At 58.7% G+C, this 19,350-nt stretch overlaps 6 protein-coding genes across 6 annotated transcripts; 3 read left to right on the top strand and 3 right to left on the bottom strand.

Annotated features, from left to right (window-relative positions):
• Nucleotides 1-1,363: 1,363 nt before the first annotated feature.
• Nucleotides 1,364-2,983, top strand: DIA4 (Serine--tRNA ligase, mitochondrial; the record flags this gene model as incomplete). The annotated part of the gene is made up of 1 exon (XM_071059271.1): nt 1,364-2,983. One exon carries the CDS (start codon nt 1,364-1,366, stop codon nt 2,981-2,983), a length of 1,620 nt encoding a protein of 539 aa, XP_070915372.1.
• A 534-nt stretch (nt 2,984-3,517) lies between these two features.
• On the bottom strand, nt 3,518-11,213 carry MFIFM68171_03849 (Transport protein USO1; the record flags this gene model as incomplete). Its single annotated transcript, XM_071059270.1, has 2 exons — nt 3,518-11,036; nt 11,122-11,213. The coding sequence occupies 2 exons, from the start codon at nt 11,211-11,213 to the stop codon at nt 3,518-3,520; spliced, it is 7,611 nt and encodes a 2,536-aa protein (XP_070915371.1).
• An 800-nt stretch (nt 11,214-12,013) lies between these two features.
• MFIFM68171_03848 (Alanine racemase family protein (ISS) (Fragment)) lies at nt 12,014-12,954 on the bottom strand (the record flags this gene model as incomplete). The annotated part of the gene is made up of 3 exons (XM_071059269.1): nt 12,014-12,519; nt 12,579-12,750; nt 12,850-12,954. The coding sequence occupies 3 exons, from the start codon at nt 12,952-12,954 to the stop codon at nt 12,014-12,016; spliced, it is 783 nt and encodes a 260-aa protein (XP_070915370.1).
• Nucleotides 12,955-13,675: 721 nt separating this feature from the next.
• On the top strand, nt 13,676-14,737 carry MFIFM68171_03847 (F-box domain-containing protein; the record flags this gene model as incomplete). The annotated part of the gene is made up of 1 exon (XM_071059268.1): nt 13,676-14,737. The coding sequence occupies one exon, from the start codon at nt 13,676-13,678 to the stop codon at nt 14,735-14,737; it is 1,062 nt and encodes a 353-aa protein (XP_070915369.1).
• Nucleotides 14,738-16,208: 1,471 nt separating this feature from the next.
• On the top strand, nt 16,209-16,820 carry MFIFM68171_03846 (uncharacterized protein; the record flags this gene model as incomplete). Its single annotated transcript, XM_071059267.1, has 1 exon — nt 16,209-16,820. The coding sequence occupies one exon, from the start codon at nt 16,209-16,211 to the stop codon at nt 16,818-16,820; it is 612 nt and encodes a 203-aa protein (XP_070915368.1).
• Nucleotides 16,821-17,435: 615 nt separating this feature from the next.
• Nucleotides 17,436-18,787, bottom strand: HYM1 (Hym1p; the record flags this gene model as incomplete). The annotated part of the gene is made up of 4 exons (XM_071059266.1): nt 17,436-17,903; nt 17,990-18,471; nt 18,555-18,612; nt 18,680-18,787. 4 exons carry the CDS (start codon nt 18,785-18,787, stop codon nt 17,436-17,438), a joined length of 1,116 nt encoding a protein of 371 aa, XP_070915367.1.
• Between the last annotated feature and the right edge of the window lie 563 nt (nt 18,788-19,350).

Raw genomic sequence — 19,350 nt, 5'->3', positions numbered from 1 at the left:
GTGACAAAAGAGTGGGGATGGCACGACGGTGAAAATCACTGCACATCGATCGCGACTTGGATCAAAGTTAGGAATGGAATTTTGTCCCAACCAACCCGCTGGGATGCAGATAACGCTGCGCCGCGAGGAATGGGAAAGGGTCCCTGGCTTCCAGACTCCCCGTTCCAATTGGGGAACGAGATGGCGTTGGCTGGACCGTTCTAGCTTACTATGGCTCCCTACCATGGTAGGATGCCGCTGGGAAGACCCTGACGGAAGCTCGTGCTGCAGTGCGACACACCCACAAGGAAGCCCTGGAGAAGCCAACAGGGGAGCCTAAAACAACCTCTCCGATATTTCCCCCCTGTTTCATCTTGGGAGATGGCCCCTGTCGACGGATCGTCGCACCCCCCCCAAGCCATCGGCCATTGGCCATGGGCGGCCGCAGATCCACCAGATGCGACTAATTCCCTGGGAGCTGTTGGTTGGTTCGTTGATTTCGTTACATCTACATTTCAAGCATCCGGCAAGCAACACAGTACCGATGCCGTCCGTAACCGTCACAGATCTCCCCAATGTAGAACCCGTCCTCGGGGTCCACGGTCCCATTCATTTCCACAAATGCTCGGAGCCGCTTCAAACTCTGCTAGTGCAAAAGGAATCGGTGGCGATTCCGACGATCCACCGTATCGGATGCCAGCTGTCACTGTGACACGAGATGAAGATGTCATCGATCGGTCGCGACCTCAGGCCTGATCATGGCAATCCCACTGACCCCATTTCCAACGCAAAGTCGATGACCTAACCATCTGAAGGAATGGTCCATCCTTATTGCAGATGGCGCGCACCAAGAACCGTGACTTGTGTGAAAGAGGAGAACAAGCCTGATTTTGGCGGCCCTACCTGGTTTCACTTCGTCTATTTTACTGGTATCCCCATGGGGATGGGTCACAAATGGCGGCTGGCTTGTCGTCTCGGCGGGAGGGGACCAGACGCGATGCCCGGTCGGCGTCCTTGGCAACGGGAGCGCTTGATCGAAGCGGGAGATGCGAGGCCGCAAAGCCGACACCAGGAGCCGGGAACGACGCGAATATTATTGTGAAGCGTTTGGCTGCGATGGATATAGCATGTTCTGTTAAGTCAATCGTGGCTCCAGAAATCCAAGCATTTCGCAATTACCGAATCAAGCCATGGGTGGTCATAGCTCCACACCTTAAAGTCAAACTCGATCTCGAGCTTGGCAGAAGAGATCCAAGACTTCTCCGGAAAAGCTTTGGCCATGATCATCGATTCTCACGTCTGAATCTTTCCCTTCCAGTTCAAGAGGTTTGTCTTTCGTCTGTCTTATCCTCGGATCAGCTGGGAAAAGAAGCAATTACCTGAAATGAGGCCGCCCGTCGCCGGCGCTGGCAGGCCCTTCACCTGCCTCCAATGCCTCCTCCGAACCTCAATCAGGCGCACTGCGCTTCCTCTCCCAGCGTCTGCCCGCTCTCACTCTCCCTTACGGAAAACACAAACTACGCAATTCGCCTCCTACCATAGCAGCCGAAGACTCCTACAAAGCTCGACACCCCAAGACCAGCAGCTTGCCGCCCAACGGCCAACCATAGCGCCCAAGCCCGTCCTCGACCTCAAGCACATCCGCCAAAACCCCGACCTTTATGCGCAAAACTGCCGCGACCGTAACTACTCCGCCGCCGCCTCCTACCCCGCTCGCATCAACGATCTATTCGCTCAATGGCAAGCCAAGCAGCGCGAGGGCCGCAAGCTCCGCGAGCGGGGGAATCTACTCCGCCGCCAGATCACCGACCCCGGAACTAGCCGCGACGACGCCGACGAGGAAGCCGCCGGGTTCCGCTCCATGTCGCGAGAGCAGCTGCTGGATGAGGCGCGCAATGTCAAGGCCGCGCTGGCGTCCATCGAAGACGCCGAGGCCTCGCTCAAGGCTGAGATGGAGCGCCTCGCCCTGGCCATCCCCAACCTTACCAGCGACGCCACGCCGCGTGGCAACGAGCCCCGCGTGCTGAGCTACATCAACGACCACCCGGAACCATCGCCCTCGCAGTCGGACCGCGTGTGGCGCTCCCATATCCACGTCGGCGCCGAGCTGGGGCTCCTCGACTTCACCGCCGCCGCCGCGTCGTCGGGGTGGGGCTGGTACTACCTCCTGGACGAGGCAGCCCAGCTCGAGCAGGCGCTCGTGAGCTACGCGCTCACGGCCGCCACGCGCGCCGGCTGGCGGCAGGTGAGCCCGCCGAGCATGGTCTACAGCCACATCGCGGGCGCCTGTGGGTTCCAGCCGCGCGACGCCAGCGGCGAGACGCAGATCTACGCCGTGGCGCAGACGCCCGAGGACGCGGCGCGGGGCAAGCCCGAGCTCTGCCTCGCCGGCACCGCCGAGATCCCGCTGGCGGGCATGAAGGCCGACGCGGTGCTGGACGAGGCCGACGTGCCCGCGAAGCGCGTCGCCGCGTCGCGGTGCTACCGCGCCGAGGCCGGCGCCCGCGGCAGCGAGACCAAGGGCCTGTACCGCGTGCACGAGTTCACAAAGGTCGAGCTGTTCGCCTGGACGGCGCCCGACCCCGCCCAGACCCAGGACGTCTTCGACGAGATGGTGGACCTGCAGACGGACCTGCTCGAGTCGCTGGGCCTGCACTGCCGCGTGCTCGAGATGCCCACCGCCGACCTCGGCGCCTCGGCCACCCGCAAGTGCGACATCGAGGCCTACTTCCCCTCGCGCCGCCACCGCAACGACGGCTGGGGCGAGGTCACCAGCGCCAGCATCTGCACCGACTACCAGACCCGCCGCCTCGGCACCCGCCTCCGGACCGGCGGCAAGCTGGTGTACCCCTGGACCGTCAACGGGACGGCGCTGGCGGTGCCGCGGGTGCTGGCCGCGCTGCTCGAGAACGGCTGGGACGAGACGGAGAAGTCGGTCACCATTCCCGAGGTGCTACGGCCGTGGATGGACGGGCAAGAAAAGATTGGGCCGAGGCATCGCTGATGGCTTTGGCTTTGGCTCTGAATGTACACATATGTAATCATGTCTGCAGCATGTCACGAAACAAAATCTCGAACGGAACTGGCGTGCCTTGAGTCACAAAGATACCGGGAGTTAAACCCATGTATGATAATGTATTTATTTCATCATCACCGGCTCAACGCCCCGTTGCGATAGGTACAGTACATACTACGTACACGAAACTATTCCGTTGATCCATCGCCCGCGTTGCCATTAGCATTCCCAATATCCCAATGACGCCCGGCTAATCAGACACTGTAATCACTGCTCGCGGGGAATTTAACCATCATGACACATAAGAAAACTACAAAAGAAATGACAAAGGAAAAGGGGTCCGCCCGCCCCCATCAGTCTGCCCGCTCGCTATTCAGTCCATGTTCCCAACCCATCAACCCAACCCACCAACCCATCAATCCATCATCCGTACCATCATGTCTCATCTATCTCGTCCATCTCATCTCTCCCATCCAAGCTAAACAGTGCACAGCCAACACACACACCCATCCTCCCCCCCTCTTACACCGCAATGCTCTCAGCCGCACTGAGCCCACTCGCCCTGCGACTACCAGCCACACTCTCCGTCCACTCACTCGCGACATCCACCCTCTCATCACCATACTCCTCCTCCTCGGCCCCAGTCCAGCCCTCCTCCCCTTCCTCGGTGGGTGTGATCACGGTAGTACCGTGGCTCGAGCGCCTGAGGCTCTCCCGCTCCGTCATCCCGTCATCCGCGACACCTTCTTCATCGCTGAAACGGCCGAGGTCGCCATCATCCGCCAAGTCCTCCGCATCTCTATCGCCATCACCGCCATTCTCACCAGTGACGTCATCACCATCGACGACAACAGCGTCCCCGTCCGCATCCGCATCCGCATCCGCGTCCGAGATGACAATATCCACCGGTGCTGGCGGGGGCGTCTCAAACCTGTCGTTGCTGGACCGGCGGCTCTCGTCCTCCTCCTCCTCGCGCAAGTCCATGTTCTCCTTGTCGTCCATGTCCCCGCCTAGATCACCATACCCCTTCGCCGCCGCACCGCTAGTCGGAGCAGCCCAGCTCGTCTTGCGCTGCCGGCCCGCCGCGCCAGGAGTCCTAACGCTCTGGCTGCGCTTCACGCCGCCCGTGGGGACATTGTTGGTGATCTGGCTGAGGGAGAGGATGCGACGGGACGAGTTGGTCGGGGTGTTGGTCTTGCTGCGGGCAGACATGGCCATGTTGATTACGGAGCGGGGCTTGGCGTTGCCGTTGGTTGGAGTGGATGGGCCGGTTGACTCGGCCGACTTCTGCGTCGACGACACACGCTTGCGGCTCATCGAGTCACGCCCGTTGTTAGCCCGATTCGTCTTGGCCATGAGCAGAACTCTCGAGTGGTCCATGACCCCCTCGAGAATTCGGCGCTCGAGACTCTCAGCACGCGCTTCCATGTCGTGGAGCTCCTCGCGACGGAGACGAAGGGCAGTGTCGAGCGACGAGAGATCCGCCGTCAACCGCGTCTTCTGACGGCTGAGGCTCTCCTGGTCGGCACGAAGCAGGATCAAGCTGTCCTTGAGGCGCTCCTCCTCATCCCTGAGCGTGGCAAGGAACCCTGTCGTCATTTGCTCGTGTTCGTCCCGGAGGGAAGCATTCGCTTCCTTCAGCCGCGCCTCGTCTTCCATTAGGCTGGTGAGGAGCTCGACTTTGAGACGCTCGTTCTCTTCCTTGAGGGTAATCTTGAATTGCTCGTTCTCCTCCCTGAGAATGGCCTTGAGTTGCTCTTGCTCCTCCTTGAAAGCGGCCTTCATCTGCTCTTGCTCCTGTCTCAGGGCTTCGTTGGCTTCTTTCAGTCGCTGCTCCTCCTCCTTCAAATTGGCCAGGAAAGCCTCCCGGAGGCGCTCTTGCTCTTCTCGGAGGCCGGCATTCACCTCTTTCAGGAGCGACTCTTCTTCCCTGAGGTTGGCGAGGAATGTATCCTTCAGCACCTGCTGCTCTTCACGGAGGGCGTCGTTCATCTCCTTGAGCCTCAACTCTTCGTCCTTGAGATTCGTGAGGAAACTCTCCTTGAGACGGTCCTGCTCTTCCTTCAGAGAGACGTTCGTCTCCATCAAGCGAGCCTGTTCCTCTTTAAGGCTGGTGAGGAATGTCTCCTTGAGTTGGTCCTGCTCCTCCTTTAGAGCCACGTTGGTCTCCATGAGGCGGGCTTGCTCCTCCTTGAGGTTGGCAAGGAAGGTCTCCTTGAGCTGTTCCTGCTCGTCTCTGAGGCTGGCGGTTGCCTCCTTGAGATGGGATTCTTCGGCTTGCAGATTAGCCAGGAATTGCTCTGTGATTTTGCCCTGCTCCGCAGGAAGAGTAACAGTGATGCTCTCCTTGAGGCGGGCCTCCTCTTCTCTGAGAGTCGCAATCTGTGCCTCAACCTGTTCCTTCTCCTCGAGCCGGCGCTCCAGGGCAATGGTTGTCTCCTGAAGAGTCTTCTCTCTATCTTCATGCTCATCGGCAATGCGTTGGGTCTGGGCGGCAAGGAATGCGGCCAGCTCGGCGGCGATCTGCTTGACTTGCCCATGGACTTTGTCAAGCGTCTCAAGCTGCTCAAAGGCCTTGTGGGCCACATGGGTGTGGCCCACAAGTGTCTCCAGCTTCTCAAGAACCATGGTGTCGTCATACTTCTCAGGAGGGGGCGGCAGCAGCGGGTGCTCAACCCTGTCCTGAATCGCCATGGTCGACGCCTTCAAATGCTCATAGTGTTCGCCGACTAGCACCATGACGTGCTGGAGTGCCTCGAGGATCTTGGGTTGGTATTCAGTGACTTGGCCTTGGAGGCCGTCCACCTTGCCGATGGCCTCCTGGACTTGTTCTCTCGTAAGCTGGTGCTCTGCTTTCCCTTCGGCCTGGTTCTCGTCCGACTTGTTGATGAGACCCTCGACGCGTTCAAATACCGTTTTGGAGGCCTCTTCCATCTTTTCCATCGAGTCTGTGACTGCAGCCCCGAGGGTGTCGACGAGGGATTTGAGCTCCTCTGCGATGGTCTTGGTTCCGATAACGGCGGTCTCCAATTCGATATCTCTTGCTTCGCCCTTTGCGGCGCGGTCGTCTTGGAGAAGCTGGAACTCTTCATACTTGGCGATCAGCTCGGCGACGCGCTCGTCGAGCTTGGCAACCATGGTGTCAGCTGTAGCCTGGAGCTTCTCGTCCAATTCGAGCTTGACGCCGACCATCCCGGTCTTGGAATCCTCAAACTCCAACTTCATCGTGTCAAGCACTTCCTTGAGGTCGTCGCCGACGTTCTCGTTCTTCCGGATGCTATCGCTCAGAGCGTCGAGAATGGCGTGAACGGAGTCGATTCCCCTTGCGCCATCCTCAAGCTTGGCTCGTGCGACGGTCTGGAATTCCTCGAGAAGCGTCTTTACCTCGCTCACACTCACGCCTACTCCGACCGTCTCCGCTTGGCGTTCTTCAAAGGACTTGACATTAGCGTCGGCGTGGGTGTCCATCCGGTCCCCGAGGTCTCTGAGGCGGGACTCCAGACCCTCGATGTCCTCCTTGGAGGGGAGACTGGCAAGGTCGGCTTTCACGATCTGCTCGATGAGGACTTTGGTGTCCAGGCAAACAGCCTCAACGGCTTCCACGTCAGTCTTGGTCACCTTCTCCGGATCCTCCAGAGCCTTCTCATGTCGCTCCTTCATCTCGTCAAAGGAAGCAATGATCTGGGTCACCAGCGACTCGACCATGGCCACGTCCTCCTTCCGAGACAGAATATCGACGTGCGTGGCAAGGCCGCCAAGGCTCTCGCGAGTCTCGAGAATCAGGGTCTCCAGCGAGTCGATGTGCTCTTTGCGGGACATCGCATCCATCTGCGTGGAAACTCCACTGAGATTCTCCCGAGTCTCAAGTATGAGCGCTTCCAGCGTATCGATGTGGTCCTTGCGAACAGCCTGCTCTCCATCCATGAGATCGTCGAGACGGGCCTTCGTGTTACGGAGAATATTCTCGATAGCCTCAACATCTTCCCTTGATGCGGGATCGGTGCTTGCAGGCGGCGGCGGGGCCGGTGGTTCCCGGGTTGACAGCTCGGCGACAGTCTCCTGGAGTTTCCGGATGCTCTCCTGCATTGCCTCGAACGGCTCCCGATTAGGCAACTCGGTGACAGACTCTGCGACGGTGCGAAGCGTCTCTTCCATCCCCGCCAGGTCTTCCTTGGAAAGGGTCGGGACAGCCTGCGGTGGGGCGGATTCTAGGGCCTCGACCTTGATGCCGAGTTGCGAGATCAAGACTTCGAGGTTCTTGATATCGTCGTGCTTCAGCATCTGCTCCACAGGCACTACAGCATTGGAAGTATTATTGATGGTAGCCAAGGCCCGGTCATTCTTGCTTTCTTCGCGGAGTTCGTCGATATCCGACCGGACACTGTCCAACCCAGTCTTTAGCGCCTCCAAGATCTCGTCGTTAGCAGTAAGATCGGCGGGCTTATCCCGTAGATTGTTCAGGCTGGTGCGGATGTCGCCAAGACCCTCTTGCAAGGCATCCAAGATCTCCGTGAGCCCGGCAATTGGCCGCGTGCTGATCTCCGCCCGAAGACCGCTGAGCCCCTCGTGAATAGCCTCAAGAACCTCCTTATGCCTCCCTGGTTGAGGTAGGGCCGGAACCAGTGAGGAGTTGACCGCGTCCCGCAACGACTCGATTTCTTCTTTGAGAAGAGCGCGGGAGCTATCGGTGGACCGGTTGACGAGCTCCGCCACTTCGTCACGGAAACCGTCAAGTGTGCGGAGTAGCTGCTCCATGAACTCCTCCTGATCGGATTCACCTTTCGCTCGGTCCACATAGCTCTCAATGTCCTGCCGGAGCTTCTCGAATCCATCTTTTGTCGCGTCTAGGACCTGCTCGGTGTCCCGGCCGTTCGCCGCAATGCTTTGCTTCGCTTCCTCCGCGACTGCTCTGAACTCAGCTTGCAGGAACTGCTTGATCTCGTGTAGGCGTTGGACGATCTCATCATCATGGTCCTTGTGAGGAACCAAGGCAGAAGACTGTACCGACGAGAAGTCGAATGCTTGCAGCTCTTTCTTGACGGCCTCTCCAAGGCCAGCAGAGAGGTCCAAGGTTTCGAGGCCCTCTTTGACGGCATCAACAACGTCAACCCGAGACAGGTCAGGACGGGGGATGAGGGCCGCGGTGGACGCAGGCAAGTCAAAGGCCTCCAGCACTCGCTTGACGGCTTCCGCGACATCCTTAGAGACGTCAACAGATTCAAAGCCTTCTTTGACGGCATCAACGACGTCAACCCTGGACAGGTCTGGACGAGGGACGAGAGCGGAAGTAGAGGCGGAAAAGTCAAAGTTCTCGAGCACCTGTCTTACCGCTTCCGTGACATCCTTGGACAGGTCGGCTGATTTGAGACCCTCCCTGACAGCATCCGCTACATCCCCACGGGAGGCATCCTGATGTGGAACCAGAGCCGATGAGGAGGCCGAAGAAAAATCAAAGGTTTGAAGGACCTGCTTTACGGCAAGCGTGATGCCGTTGGTGAGGTCGAGGCACTCGATTCCCTCCTTGACCGCGTCTGCCACGTCAACCCTCGAGAGCTCCGGTCGCGGAATGACAGCGGACGCGTAGGCGGCTGAGAAGTCGAACGACTGGAGCGCTTGATTGACAGCGCGCAGCACGTTTGCCTGAAGGTCAAGTGTCTCGACTCCCTCTCTTACAGCATCTATCATGTCGGCCGAGAGGTCGAGAGACTTTAGTCCTTGCTTGACAGCATCAGATACGTCCCCTTTGGATAAGGACTGGGGGACCAAAGCGTTGGAGTAGATGGAGGAGAAGTCGAAGGTCTGCAAACCCTCATTGACAGCATCGAGGACATCGTCCCGGGTAAGGTCGGAGCTAGGAGGCGGCGGCGGAGGAGGCGCAGGGAAATCAAACGAATGCAGCCCTTCCTTGACGGCATCCAGCATGTCTTCTTTCGAGATCTCAGCGCCCATGGCCGAAGGCGCCACAGGGAACTCGAACTCCTCCAAGCACTCCCTAACGGCTTCGAGGATCTCGTCCCTCGAGAGAGTCGCGGGAGTTTCGACCTTTGGAGGCACCCAGCGCTTCAGACCTTCAACGACAGCATCAAATACCTCATCCTTGGTGGCCCCAGGAGGACGGTTGTCGCGAGGCGCGTACGCACGGAGCCCTTCCTGCAGGCACGCAAGGATCTCGTCTCGCTCCAAACCGATCTGCTGGATCTCGATCTCAGGCTTGTACTTCTCCCAAGCATCCTTGACCGCATGGATGACATCCTCTCTCCGGAGCTCAGGAGCACGAGGCTTATTTGCTTGCGTATCCTTGAGCGCGGCCCGCACACTGTTGTAGATCTCCTTGTAATCGACTGAGGAGTCCCGGGAAGCGAGCGTGCCGGACGATTGCGATTGCCGGAGATGTTCGCGCAGAATGTTGTTCATCTGCTGGTTCATCTCTGCCAGACCCTCCTCGATTACCTTGGCCATCTCGGCTTTATTAGCCGTCTCGGTCCTCCCTGCACCGGCCTCGGTAATCTCATCGAGCCTGCGGCCGATTTCCCGTCCCATGCCCAGAACTTCGCCGCGAAGCTCTCGGACGAGGGCTTTGGTTTCGGCCGTCAAACCGCCGCTTTGGGCTACACTGTCCTTGACAGTGCGGATGGCCTTAAGAACCTCCTCGTTGACGACGTTTGCAGCGTGTGCGGCGGCGGCGGCCGACGAATGGCGCCCATCTTGGTCGGGGAGAAGTCTCCCGCCTTGGCCCTGCCCATGAATGAAGTCGAGAGCCGCATGCCGTCGCCTCTCTTCATCCTCGCCGAAGTCCCAGTCGAGCCCTCGGCCGCCCCCATCACCGCCACCGCCTCTGCCTCCTCCGGCGGCAGGGATAATGGCCTGTTGTTGGTTCGACTTGACGAAGCGCGCGAGCTCCTGGACCTTGTCGGCAGTAGCCATCCCGGAAAGCTTCTCGGCGAGCTCGGTAAGACGGGCAAGCAAGGCGTCTTGGCCTTCTTTGGTGCCCATCTCCCGAATGACCCTCTCAAGGAGGGCAACTGTGGTGGGCGAGTCGGGCCCGCACAGGGATGGTGTGCTCAGCAAGGACTCTCTGTCGAGGGAGGCCGCAAAGCTGTTCGGGGACGGTATTCGGGGCAGCGAAAACGGCCGGACAGATTTTGACAGCTGTGTCGGGGACGAGGGATGGTGTCTTCCGTCGATCAGAAGAGGGCCCCCGTACGGATCTTTAGAGGTAGACCGCGCCTTGGCATCGGTGATGAGCTCGCGGAGGCTCTTCCGGATGTCCTCGTCTCGGGCATTTGTGGCTTCTTTTAAGCTCAGCAGGTCTGTGGCATTGTCGCGACTCCGCCGGCTGAGAAGCGACATTTCTTTCTGAAGGGTCGTTGCGATGTCGGTGAGGGTGAGGATCTGGTTGGATAGAGATTCGAGGGATTGGGGCACCTTGACCAGCGCCGTGGAGGCATTGGTAACGTTCGCAAGCGGGGTCTCGGGTGCCTTGGGAGTAGGCGAGCTGTTCTGCGTGCTCATGTTTTGTAGCGCAAGCATAGTAGCCGACTGCGGGGGGGTGTTCTCGCCCAGAATACTCTGATGCGGACGCCGCACAGTCGGCCTGATGATGGGAGTCAGACTGGGCCCCGGCTTCGGGGTGCCAGTAGACGAAGACCTATCGTCCCTCTCGTCCTTTGGCTCCACAAACGAGTCTCGACCCCGCAGCGGCGTCGTGGGCCTCTCGATCTTCTCGGGAGATCTTGGTGTGGAGTGGGCCGACGAGTCCCGCGTCCCCGACTCGATCATCAGGCTCATGTCTTTGACCGACGAAGGCTGTAGAGACTGCATGCGGCGGTGCGACGAGCCTCGCAGCACGGCGGGCCGCTCTGGTGATGTGTCGGCCATGCGCTTGGGCAGATGCGGCACCAGTGCGTTTTCACGCGCCTTCTCGGTCAGGGCAGCATGGGCCGACTGGATGGCACTCGACGTCCCTGCCCGGGAGACGCCAGGCGACTGCGGGTTGAGAGGGAGCGGTGGGGGTGCCCTCTCGGGGTCTGAGCTGTCCCACCTGTTCTTGATTAGCGAGCGCCAAAGGGCCGACATGACATGGTCATCGTGGGTTGCGAGAGTGGGGAGGGGGGGGGCCGACATACATGGGAACCAGGGCACGACCATGGTCAGAAGATGCGGAAGACTGATGTTTTAAGGCCCTGTCTCGGGCCGCATCCCTCTCTACGGGAGGCATTGTTGTGGGTGGGATGGGGTGGTGATGGCAGAGATGGCGCGTGCTGGAATGTGGTGTCTTTCTGGCTGCGAAGACGGAATGCGGATGGGGTATCTTGTTTTGCTGCTTCAGCGGGGAGCAGACTGCAATCGGTGCATCAAAAGGAAGCCTCGTCTCGACGGGAAGCTTCTGCTGCCGAGAAAGGTAGACAGACGGCTTGAGTCCCAGACTCCCCCGACCAGAAGGAAATATCACAGGTAATGAAGCTGATGAAGAATAGAAGCAATGCAAGCGCTCTTATGCAGGGTATAACGGGGCCTCATTAAGACTGTTCCCGGCTGAGGCGACGGCCTGCGTTGGCGCCGTGTGAACCAATTGCCTTCCCGCTGCCCTCCTTCTGTTGTTGATTGTTTGGGTTCCCCAAGCAACCACGGAAAGCACGGCCGGGGCTAAATCCCTGCTCCCCCGCCTCCCGCAGACTGCGCAGCTGCACTATCGATAAGCGACCCCCATGTTTCAACCTTCCATGCAGTCCCCAGGAAATCTTTTGTGTTGGCCAGCGTTGTCGTGCCGTTTCGACGGTTGCCGCGCTCAAGATAACTCCCAAGTTTACATAACACGTGCACTCTACTGGACCACATCTGTTCGGTATGTCCCGACGCAATAGGTAGCCATTGGTAGCCATTGGCAGCCATCGGGGTGTTTGTGGTCCCATGCGTGTCGGGTTACAATATCACATCCCCTTGGTCATACAGTGGGGCGGAAAAGACGGTGTATCTACAAAGGATTCTCGACTTGGTCAGAAGGCTCCAAGGACTATCTCAGGCCACGATCTTGGCTTCCGACTTGGCCGGCCGCTGCCCGAAAATGGTGCTGCCGATGCGCACTTCGTCGCTGCCCATGACGATCGCACCCTCAAAATCTTCGCTCATGCCCATACTCAACTCTAGTTCCCGGTCAAGGCCCAGCTCCTTGGCCACCAGATCCCGCTGCTGCTTCAACACGACAAAATCCTCGTTCTCGTTGTCGGCGGTTGTGGCCACGCTTCGCGCGATGGCGCCGATGGTCATGAGGCCCAGCAGGTGAAGGTTCGGGCAGTCGTTGACAATAGACCGGCAGAGTGACACGACATCTGCTCCCGGCGCACACCCTGACTTGGACTCCTCGCCCGACGTGTTCACCTGCACATGGACGTTGGTCTTTGGGGTCTCCGGCTCAGCCTTGATCTTCTCCCCCCGGTGCTTATCCAGTAGTTGCGCCTTCTTTAGCGTGTCGATGCTGGAGACGCACCAGAGGTTGGGGATCTTGGCCAGGTTTTTGCAATGCCCTGCAGACCATCATTTTCAGTGTCGTTCTAGGCTTTGTGGTTGTAAGAGTAGTGCATACCTGACTGCAGCCCGCCGATAAAGTGCCACAGGATTGACCTGGGCAACAACTCGGCTTTCTGGCCGAGCTCCTGCGAGTAGTTCTCGCCAAAATGCAATTGCCGTGCGGGAGCCTCGTGGAGGGCGAGGATGTCATTAACCGGCTTTAGTTTCGAAACCGCCACTAACCGCACCTTGAGCAGCATCGTTAGACATCATGAACACGGCATATTAAAGAAGACCACAGGGGGCCTCCTGTCTCCCAACCGTCTTCTCTACTGGAGAATACTTACTGCGCGCCCCTTTGCAACTGCTGCGATTCTCTCGTTGACGCCCTGCAACTGGGAAATAAGAGCACTTGCTCTTGCCGGATCAATCTTCATCTCTGCCACACTCATCATGGACTCTATGCGAGCTTCTACCGAGGGGCCGTTCTCGGCGTCTTCATTGCTTTTCTCGAGTCGATGACTTTGTCAGACACAAGGCGTTTTTAGCGAGGGGCAGCCAGCGCGGGTTGTCATCTGCCCCACTGCTGGATGCGTAGTGGAAAATAATCACCATATTACCGTAATCAGCTGTATTATGACAAACCGTTTCCCCAGATGCCCCGCCATGCACCTGGGCCTGGACCCACGGCAACGCCGAGATTCGGTAACGCGCCCCTTGTTCAGCTTGAAGAAAACTGTTCAATCTCAACCACTCATGATCGGTATCACCTGCAGAGAAGTCTCCCCCAGGCGATGGCTGAGGCTCACCGATTGGGAGGGAGACGTCCCGCAATTATCGATTGGCTGTTGCGTAGCTTCTGTTATATCAACATTGATCGCCATTGGCGTGGCTTCTGCCTGGCGGCGCTCTCCGTTGCTGAAAGCCAACGCGAGATTGACCAATGCAAATCAATGAAGCAACCCCGGCTCTCCGATTCCCTGATAAGCAAGCCCGGTCAGCCCCAAGGTGGCACGGGGTAGGAGCGCAGACCGAGCATCCCTCACTTACCAAGTCCAATTCTTTTACACGCTGGGTATTGTGATCGCGTCCCTCCTCCCCATGAGCACTCATCTCAGTCCAGCTTTTCTCGCGGGCGGATCAAACCGATAGCCAGACCCCTCTGAACGAGCCATGGAGCGTGTCCCTCAGCTGCCGCCCGAGATCTGGCTGATGATCCTCGAGTTTCTCCCCCCGTCGTTTTTCCAGCAAGACATAGGTCGCTTGGCCCTATGCAAACGATGGTACAGCCTCGCGTTTCCCACCTTTTATCCCAAGATTGAGTACACCCCGAGAGTCATCAGCCGCCTGGTCAGTCGCAAGTCAAAATCCCTCGACAAGTCACGAGCGCTGCTCAAGAAGAGCCTGCGATGCGTCAACATCGTCCTGGAAGGGGTCGGGCCGTGGGGCGATCCGGACTTGATGTGCTTCAACACGCCCGCCAACCTCGGCCGCTTCTGTCTAATGTTGCTGGAATTCAGGGAGCTCAAAACCGTGCGCTTCGCGGCGAGGTGGCAGAACAGGGAATGGCGGGCCGACCCCTGGCAGCCGGACTACCTTCATCTGAGAAGCCTGGAGCCGTACATCAGCCTGCTGACCCACGTTACTTCGCTCGATCTCGATCTCTGCGGGACAGATATTATCGACGACTCGGGCACGATCCACTTTTGTCCCCACATCAGACCGCTACTCTCAAGGCTACGATCTCTCCGGCTCCGCATGCGGTGCGTCTGCCAGGTCGCACTCCAACCGCTTGAGGGACAGGCCGTCTCGGTGGGGGAACTCACCGTCAGCCTCTATCTAGGGAGAGTATCCGAAGTTAATCCCAAGCTCAACTCGGCGAGACGGTGTTACCCTCCGACCGCCTGGGAATGGACGAACCCGATAGACGAGATGCGGGCAGGCCTGAAGCATTTGGCGACAGCCATGGCAGATCCCAAGCGTGCCGAGCTGGTGCATCTGGCCCCTAGTGGTGAGATTCATACCTGGGACGCCTCGACCGATGTGTGCATCCGGGATGATGCGGAAAAGCTGAGACAGTTTCCTCTGTTCCGAGAGATGGAGTCGGGGCCTTGCTTCACAGAGATTCCAGAGACGGAGACCCCAGATACCGGGATGCTAAATGCCTGGGACCTGGCTGACACGGACGACGGCGAGATTCTCAATGATATTGATGATGGCGAAATGCCCCAGTGATGCTATGTAGAACGATGGGGCAACGGTGTGAGAATATGCCAGGCGGTATTGTGATGGACTCTGGCGTTTGGCGGGCCGGCCAGGAGGGATTCCGAGATAGAGAAGTGCCCAGTCTGATAGAAGGACATCAATATCGATAGACTAATACCCCCTCGCTTGTTCGGTAGGAACCTAGTCCTCATTATTGCCCTCAGAATAGAGCCGACACTGGTATAGTATTCGCAACAAAACCATCGAGGCTCCGGTTACCCTACCCTGAGCCCCCGTCCACCACATCACACCTCCATCATATTATCCCGTAGGGACCTTCCGAGCTCTTCCCTAAACCATTAAATGGCCTACAATATCTCAACCTCGATCCGCTACTGGCCAGAAGTGCGGAAGGCACGGAGAGCGAGCAGTGCGGTCTCTGAAGGAGGGCATCCATTCGCGCCTGCATCCTCTCAACTCGCAAATAAACTCGAAGTGTACAACTAATGATTCCTCAACCAAGCACGGTTTCTACTAGGTAGATCACCCAGCTTCTATCACGAACTCGATTGAATCTTTCACAATAAAAAAATCACTGGCCAAGCTAGCTACCCTCCGCTTGGCCACCCACACCTACCTTTCTTTGCGTTCAATTTCTTTCGTCACTTCATTCTCGGTCACCTCCGAGGATCAAAGATTTTAGTGCGGCAAGCGAAACTCGGCGAGGATGACAGGTCGCCCTCGGGGTCGACCGAGAAAGCAGCCACGGCTTGACGGCGAGGCCGCTCCACAAGATGCTCAACAAACTATTCCCCGCCGTCGTGGACGTCCCAGGAAGTCCCCCCTGATGGCCGAACAAGCGGCCGCGGTTCTCCAAGCACCGGCTGGCACTCCGCCTCGGGCGAGCACATTACGCCCCGATTTACGGAGCTTGAGCGAAGGCATTCCTCGGAACCCGGCCCCTCGCCGACGTGGCCGTCCGAGAAAGACTCCTATTAATCCTTCCGGTGCCGACGGCGGTGCTGACAACGCGATACCCTCGGCGGTCCTTCCGCCGAATCCGGATCCCGAGCTGAATACCAATTTACATGAAAATGGACCTTACCCTGCTGTTCTGCCGGCTCGGCGCCGTGGCAGACCTCCAAAGGTCAAGAACGATCCCGGCGCGGAGCCGAGCTCAGTCGTCCCAAGCAACAACCCACCTCGGCGCCGGGGCCGTCCCAGAAAGTATGAGACCGTTGTCGTGAGCAATACACCTGGTGATGCCGCCCAAGCCAGCCAGCTTGCTCCGTTTCCGCAAGAGATCCAGTGCCCGCCTTCCACGGCAGCCAACAATACCGAAACCAGCCTCGACGGCCTCCTCAACGCTGGCGGAGGCGGCCCCGCAATCCCGTCGGCACACATTCCACCTCAGCCAGAGCCCTTCCGCAGACTCCCCACCTTAACCGAGCTCGCGGGAACGTACCAAGTCGACTGCCCGAGCATCAACGCCCGCTCGCGCATGTGGGCGCTGGCGCCAAAGACGCTCGACATCAGCCTCAGCCTCCCAGACGGCAACGCCAACGCCATCCTCCTGGCCGCCTCCTTCGACTTGGGCGTCATCCATGGCACGATGCGGCTCAGCCTCTCGGAGCACGCCATCAGGGAATTTATCAAGGCGCAGGACCCGCCCGAGCAGCAGCCAGGGGGAGTTCAGGTTGGGGTGCACCGCCAGGCCACAACCGCCGCCGCCGCCGCCGCCAATGCCGACGGGGACGGGACCCACGCCGAGCACGGGGCGGGGTGGGATGGCGACACCGGCATCGAGACACGGAAACGTAAGGCCACGCCCCACCCGGCCGAGAGCGCCGTCGAGCCGTCCGGCGCGGCGCACCGCGTCTACTTTGCCTTCCGCTGCCGCAACTCGCTGAGCGGGGCGGTGTACCCCGAAACGCGGGCGGGTTATGCGGATTTCGCCGCGGACGGCTGGTCAGGGGTTACGTCGTTCCGGGGGGTCGCTAGCTTTCCGGTGCTGGGCGACGAGGTTGACTTTGTGGGTCACAGGGTCGGCGTGTCCGGGGGGCTTGCTCCGAGGTGGGAGGATTATTCCTTCCGGGTTTGCCTAGATACCTAGGATGTCGGTAAGGGAAAGGGATAGGGAGGAGGTTGACGGGGTCCTCCTGGAAAGGTCTGGACGGAGAAGGCCGAAACATGTCGTTGCTTTTTTTTCTTTTCTTTTATCCCCCATTTCAGTCGCTATGAGACTACGCCGTCGCCACTGGGCAGCAGTTGCTTCGTATTTCCCCCCTTCTTGCTGGGGCCAGAGCTATGGTGATAACCTAACATCCCACGTGGCCAGATTTTCAGAATGCAATGCTATTCGAATTTAGGACGCCCAGTTATCTATGTGACTGACTATCAGTGAAGAAAACAAACTTGGAAGACAACGGACAAGTCCGACTGACCACCAGAATGCTGGACCCTGTAAAGCTCATAGTAAGTCGTGTAATAGTCATAGTTTGTTACCCTTAATCCCTCGCCCCAAAGAAAAGGAGAGATAAAAGAAAAAGAGAAAGAAAAAAAAGATATGCTACGCATGGCCCATGCATGAAATGCTTTGATTTCCCGATCTGCCGAACCGATGAATATCTTACGCCCCAACGCCTTCCCTCTCCACATCTCTTCACTCCGTCTCCTCCGCAACGGATCCCAACTCTTGCTGCTGACGCGTACCACCACCTCAAAGGACCTACCGCTGAGGCGGCGGCACGGGGGTCGGCGGCATGTTCCGGATCTGCTTGATCAGGAACTCGCGCTCGTCGATAAACTGCTCGTCGTCGGTCCGGTCCTCTAGGAAGTGCGACAAGAAGTGCAGCAGCTTCTCGCGGTTCATGAGCAGGATCTTCTGCACGGGCACCGACTTGTGCGGGTTGGCCACGAAGACCTTGAAGACGTGGAAGCCCTCGTACTGCACCATCTTGCGGTCGTCGCGCAGCAGGTTCATGCAGATCTTGAGGTGCTCGCCGCGGTCGACGTAGGCCGTCATGACGTTGTAGTTGGACCGGTCCAGGAGGATCTCGCCGAGCAGCTTGATGGATTGCCGCTTGGTGACGTAGCTGTTGGACTGGACCAGCGTCCTGTTGTACTTTTCGAAGAAGAGCTCAAAGTTTACGGCGAGGTAGTGGGGGACGAGCTCTTTGTGCTTGGTCAGGATTTCCTGGCGAGGGAGAAGAACGCAAAGTGTTAGCTCAATCCATCCAGGCCACCGCCCGGTCTCTCGCTGGTCGGGGACGTCATGCTCACCCTAAAGGTCGTGAACGCATCTGCGGCCACTTCGAAAGATCCCCTATCGATCCAGTCGAAAAACATCCAAAAGACCCCCCTGCCCGTCTGCGGCCGGTCCTGGTTAATACCCCCCACGCCCCTCGCGCTCGACCCCGGCTCGTCTCCGTCATCGTACAGTATGATCGCCGCAGCCGCCTCGTTCTTGAGCACCTCGCGAAGCACGGTGCCCGCGGGCGTGGCGCTCTCCTTGTGGTCGTACCCCCTGCACAACTCCACCAACACCTGCGGCCGTTTCTCGACGACCCAGGCGAGGGCGAGCGGTTCGGGCTTGGGCGGTCCCGCCGGCGGCCGGAAGCGGAAGATGTACGAGAAGATGACTTGGGTGTCCTTGCGCGACTCGAACGGCAGGCGGTGGAGGTTCACGGCCAAGAGGTAGAGGAGATCTTCTTCGAGCACGCCCGTCACCAATTGGTAGATCTGCTCGGGGTTCGCTTCTGACTCTGTTTTGCCGAGTTGCGTTATCAGCTAGGCAATTCGTCGGCGGGCATTTCCCCCTTTCCCCTTTCCCTTCTGATAGACGTACCATGTGTGCCCTGCAGAACCTGTTTCATCTGCGAGAGCACCTTTGCGAGCTCTTCGGCCTAGCTGCGAGTCAGTGGGATGATATGAATGCGTTGTTCGGCGGGGCAATCTCGGGCAGTTGTTTACCTTTGCGGCGCCCGCCGGTCCCTCGAGTTTTGTGACATGGTCTCTCGCCTGTCTGGCAAGGTCTACCGTGTTTGTCCTCGTGCGGGTTCGGCCAAAGAAGAAGGACATCTTGCCCGGTGTCGACGGCGCGGCGGGGTCGAGTGGTCGAACAGTCGATCAACTCGAGCTAGAGGAGGCGGTCCGAAGTTTAAGGGCGAGGAAGGGTGCCAGCCGCCCTTGGCGGAGCCTTAAACGCCCAGGTCGGTTGCGAATGTCAGTTTTGACAGCAATAGACAAGATTACGGGGCGCTAGCCAGGTGCATGCTGTTCCCAATGACAAGAGTGTGCGCGTTGGCTTCGTTAAGCGCAGGCCACTGGGGCGATTCGCGGGAGTGGGGAGCCGCCGTCACAGAAAGGTGGGTGGACGGCGACCTGGCAACCAGCTGTGATCACCACAACAACAACCACCGACAACCGAAGGACCAACAGCCGCAATCCGGAGCCGGCAACCACGGCACAGAACAATCACCTCGATACAAAACTCGAATGATCTGAATAGCAACGTGGAATACTCCGATGACCAGAATACATATCTTACTGGGTATCGCACCTATTGCTAAAACACTGCTTGCGATAGACATCCTTGCACATCCGATGGCCTGTCAGCATCCAGTGTCTGATGCGATCGTCAT

This window comes from Madurella fahalii, assembly GCF_045866475.1.
Source record: "Madurella fahalii IFM 68171 DNA, scaffold_2, whole genome shotgun sequence".
NCBI lineage: Eukaryota > Fungi > Ascomycota > Sordariomycetes > Sordariales > Madurella > Madurella fahalii.
This window is presented reverse-complemented; position numbering and strand designations above follow the sequence as displayed.